The 4,715-nt window shown below is 39.2% G+C and overlaps 1 protein-coding gene and 1 long non-coding RNA gene across 2 annotated transcripts in view; one reads left to right on the top strand and one right to left on the bottom strand.

Annotated features, from left to right (window-relative positions):
• The window catches only part of LOC116671795 (uncharacterized), a 50,311-nt gene extending 48,485 nt beyond the window's left edge, over positions 1 to 1,826 (top strand). The window contains exon 4 of the long non-coding RNA XR_004327367.1: positions 1,793 to 1,826. This is a non-coding gene — a long non-coding RNA (uncharacterized LOC116671795). The remainder of the gene's footprint in view (positions 1 to 1,792) is intronic.
• The window catches only part of lyrm1 (LYR motif containing 1), a 4,578-nt gene continuing 1,056 nt past the window's right edge, over positions 1,194 to 4,715 (bottom strand). Inside the window, exons 2-5 of the mRNA XM_032503265.1 lie at positions 3,505 to 3,686; positions 3,348 to 3,408; positions 2,224 to 2,255; positions 1,194 to 2,117 (exon numbers count right to left, since the gene is read on the bottom strand). Coding sequence (XP_032359156.1) covers positions 2,004 to 2,117; positions 2,224 to 2,255; positions 3,348 to 3,408; positions 3,505 to 3,663 — 366 coding nt within the window. The 5' untranslated portion in view covers positions 3,664 to 3,686 and the 3' untranslated portion in view covers positions 1,194 to 2,003. The remainder of the gene's footprint in view (positions 2,118 to 2,223; positions 2,256 to 3,347; positions 3,409 to 3,504; positions 3,687 to 4,715) is intronic.

The raw sequence follows: 4,715 nt of genomic DNA, 5'->3' as shown, positions 1-4,715 counted from the left end.
ACACCTTCAAATTAAACACAAAATTCCACAATGATGATTGAAATTAAATGATGCACAACACAGGGCCTGTTGAATAGGTATGTTTCACTGAATTCAAGAAAAGACAACCCGACATTCTTAATAGCTCCCAAAAATAAGTGACTTACAAAAGTCTTTGCTGCCGCTTTATAATTATTTACACTTTGTCTGCAAAAGCTGCAAATCCAGCATCAGCTTGACATCATCAACAACACATGATGGCGCCAAAAATGTGTGACTCTGATTCCCTGTCCCTCCCTGAGTCAAGGCCAGCTGTATGTCCTACATTAACCTAGGAGATTTATCTACACTTGTGCATATATTTTAGTCTGTATACAAATATATTATATTATTATAAGTCTTAAATGTGCTGTATTTATATAGCACTTTTCTAGTCTTAACGACTACTCAAAGCGCTTTTACATCTACAAGAAACATTCACCATTCACACACATTCATACGCTGTGGCCGAGGCTGCCGTACAAGGTGCCACCTGCTCATCAGATAAACACTCACACACACTCACACTCCGGTGCGCAGCACCGGGAGCAACTCGGGGTTCAGTGTCTTGCCCAAGGACACTTCGACGTGGGACTGCAGGGCCAGGGTTTGAACCCCCAGGGCCAGGGTTTGAACCTGCCGATTGGCAGGCAACCGCTCTACCACTGAGCCACAGCTGCCCCAGTCTGAAGTGACAGTTTTGGTTACAGAGACGTCTTTATTTCAAAAAACAAAGAAAAAACATGGTAAGGGATGTGTGAAGTCCATTTGGTATATCTCTCCAACGATAAAACAAATGCTTACTTTTAAGTTATGCACTTAGCTCTTTTACCTCTCGTACTGTAGCCTCATCAGAGCATATGGAAACCACAAGATGTCACTTCTTCTTTACAAGAACATGTTTGAGCAATAAAATAAATGAAGGCATTTCCATTCAGTCTGAAGCATTTCTTTTTGATTTTGTGATTGTATTGTCTGCTGTGAGGCCACATTTTGTATGTATGCATGCAGTGAAGCAGAACCATGCATTATTTATTTATAATTAGCAGCGCCCCCACCCCTAGTTTTGATAAAACACATATTAAAGATTTATTTTATTTTTACCTCCTACCTTTTAAGTTACGTCTTTAAGTTTGAAGTCTTTATTTTGTCTTATCACAAACTTTACAAATGTGTTTATTTCTGTTTTTCATGCCCTCTCTGTTCCTGTTTTAAAGCTTTCCCGGAAAGCTCTTTGTAAATTCCTTCTCATGTTGTCATTATTGCACGCGCTTGGATGTCTGTTATCATGGAAATGCACTGTACTATAATTGGCCTTTTTGTCTACCTCACCCAGTCCTTCCTCTTTAGTTTATCAGAAATTCAAAAGGAAGTACACCATATGCATACACTACAATGAATTTTAGATGAGTGAAAAATGACTTGTATCTCCAGCTTCCTCTGTGCTGTTGCCAACAATCCTGGAGTTTATTTTATATTTTCTTCATGAATAAATGGACTACCAATATGGAAAAGCTAAGGGAATGGGGCAACTACTAGGTGGTAGTTCCTAAACAGGTGCATGCTGGAAAAGAGAAGATGGTCACTGCTGAGTGTAATATCTTACCTAGATACTACATGAATTCTGCATGTCAACACACCTAAGTATTATTAAAATAAAAGATTTAATTACAACTTTATTTGTGTCTTAGCAGGTGTGAAAGGATGTAAAGTAGATATCACAGTTTTTACACATAAAAATAAATAAAATATACAACTTGATCTTATATTACAGGTCAGTCCATGCTGACTGCCTTCCTGAGCTACACTGCTGCAGTTTACAGTCAGAAAATGAAAAACGGAAAATGACTTGTTCCTAATTGACAGGTGTTCTTGCATCACTGAGCGCTTGCAACAACTCAGCACATGAGATCAGCTTGTGACTGCACTCTAGTTTCCTGCCTGTGGTAACTTGAACTCTTGGCGAGGAGCGAGGTTATCGAGCATCAGGTGTCGTCATGTGACTGTAAGTATATTGGCTTGGCCTGCTTTCTCCAGCGCTGTTGCGCTCGCATCTTCCTGCCTTTCTGAGTTGCCAGTCCCATTGGTGGTAGGTACGTCTACAGGAACATTTGGAGAAGAAATTAACAACAATTTCTCAACAACACAACAACTCACACAGACATAAAAATTACCAATTTGTTTTAATAAATGGTTATTACTTACAGCCCTTGGATATGGGTTCCTGTAATGTAGACCTGTGAAAATAAATTATAGTGTCAGTGTTGACTATCAACATTATATAAAACCATGAGAAAAAAAAAGCAGTAGGTACAAAATGTTCCAAAGTCGGAAAGCTTTTTATCCTTGGTCCTAAACGGAGCAGCTGATTCTCTCAGAATATGGACGATTTTGCCTGATTTACTCCTTTCAAAGACAGGATGTAGACTGTAGTTAAAGTATCCCTGTGGTCAAATTATAGCACTTGTAATGTCAAAGGGGAAGGGCTGAACATGGTAATATTGCCTCTTTGCCAACTGAACTCATCTCTTATATTGTATATAAAAACCCAAAAACATCCAGCATGCATGGGCATGTTTTTGTGTCTGTGTCAGTCAGTTCCGCTGTTTTTTATTTCACTAAACTGATGACAATATAAACCCTGTTAATGCCGTTGGTTGTCAACCACTCAGAACATTATGTCAATGTTTATTCCTCCGCTGCTCACACCTGCTGAAACACTCCAGGAGTCCGTTTCAGAACTAGCAAAAGCCTAGTACTTTTCACCTTCAGGATTCCACCTAAATACTTATGATTAAATATATTAAAACACTATATTGGAGTTTACGCATTTATTCTGGCAGCAATTTTCTCCCACACGCTTTTTTAACAAAACACATGTTCAAACTCGCTGTATGTGCGCATGAGTATTTCCGCCGACAAGTTTGTTTGTGGTGGTTACCATGGTGAATCGTAGTATCATGGCTCCATTCATGCTGCCTTTTGATTGTGGAGGTGCACGCGCTCTGAGTGAACCTACTCTTGAGTTGATTGAACCGACTCAAATCAGCTGTCAACTGAAAACTCAGTTCCCCATCTCAGGGTTAATCAACTTAGAGATCAGGGTTCGACTCAGAGTTTGTTACACCTCCTCCCCGAAACGGGCCCCAGACCTTCATCTGAACCGGCTCAGTCACAATGCTCCATCTAGATGTGTTATATTAGCTAGATCGTACCACCGCATAAATGGTTATTTGATTTCTATTTGATAAAAAGAAGACACCAAACACTCCTCACCTGTGTAGGATTAGACTTGTGTAAGGAAATGTGTGGCATCTCTTCACTCTTACCTATTTCTATCCTTGCTTCACATTCTTCTATACACCTATTTATTGATTCTGGATCTGTGAGCTGAGAAGAAGCACATAGAAGACAAAATGAGTCATGCAAACTGACCTAAAACTACAGTTTTTTTCATTTCTGTAAGCAGTGTGCTGTTGTTCACACCTGCTGGTTCTGTCTGAACAGAGTGCAGGCCTCCTGCAGTATGTATTGTCTCTCCCTCTCTGTGTCACTTGCAACTCCACTCTGTGCCTGCCAGCTTCGGGCGATGCGAAACACACGCGTGTACAGTGACAATACAATGCTGCGAGTGGAGGACGTCATTGATGCTCAAAAACTGCAGTTACCTGCACAACAAAGAATTTCAAGTTTGAAAAAAATAATGGCTTTACAAACCCAGTTTGTTTTTGTCTGTACTTTTCAATTCCTGCTAAGAAATATTTTTTTGTTAACAAGGTTGAAGGCATTACAATAATGATGATTACACCCTTCTGTCAAGTTAAACTTTCTCACTTTGTTAATGTATCTGTCTGCACTTAGGAACACTGTAACACATGATAGGCCTCTAGTTTTGATACAGTCAGATTAATCTGTTAGGGATCTCTGGGGCAAAGGAATTCTGTTGGGCCATTCTCGATCACCCACCTAATGCCTTCAGTGCATTGTATATGTACCCTGACAGCAGAAACCTCCAAGTTGCACACAGCAGACTAAATGAGGCAGTGCCATTATTTGCCCAGAGACAAAGAAACCAACCAGTGCTATGCAGGAAGAAAACTCCAAAGTGTCTCAGTAAGTTTGTAGTGATTTGATTAAATAAAACTTATTCTTAAATGTATACTCATCATGTGCACATAACAAACAAAAACAAAATAATCTCTACAATACAGTCTGCATCAATATTGTATATTATAGTAGTATGTGTAAATGGTCAACAGCCTGGGTTGAGAGAATTCAGGACATTCTAACACGAGTCAGACTGAAAAGGACCCTTCGACCCCTCTGCAGGTCACAGTCACTATTATTAACATCTGAATGGATCAACAGGTACATGAGAGAAAGCTTCTTTCTGCTCTGATTTCTAAATAAACCTCTAAATCTAAATCTGGAAGCAACGCACAAACCAAACTGTTCTTTCAACACACTGGATTCACTATTATTGAGAAAGACAAAAGAAATATCAAAGCAATATATTCTCTTAAATACAGATCCTGTAATGTTGGAGAATACCATATCATTCTGAGTGTTCAATTCAAATAAGAGACATTAATGAATTCATTTGGACTAAATGATGACACACTTCAGAATCAGAATCAGCTTTATTGACCAGGTATGAAGACACATACGATGAATTTTCCTTTGGAGCATAGTTGCTC

This window comes from Etheostoma spectabile, chromosome 21 (assembly GCF_008692095.1).
Source record: "Etheostoma spectabile isolate EspeVRDwgs_2016 chromosome 21, UIUC_Espe_1.0, whole genome shotgun sequence".
Taxonomy (NCBI): domain Eukaryota; kingdom Metazoa; phylum Chordata; class Actinopteri; order Perciformes; family Percidae; genus Etheostoma; species Etheostoma spectabile.
This window is presented reverse-complemented; position numbering and strand designations above follow the sequence as displayed.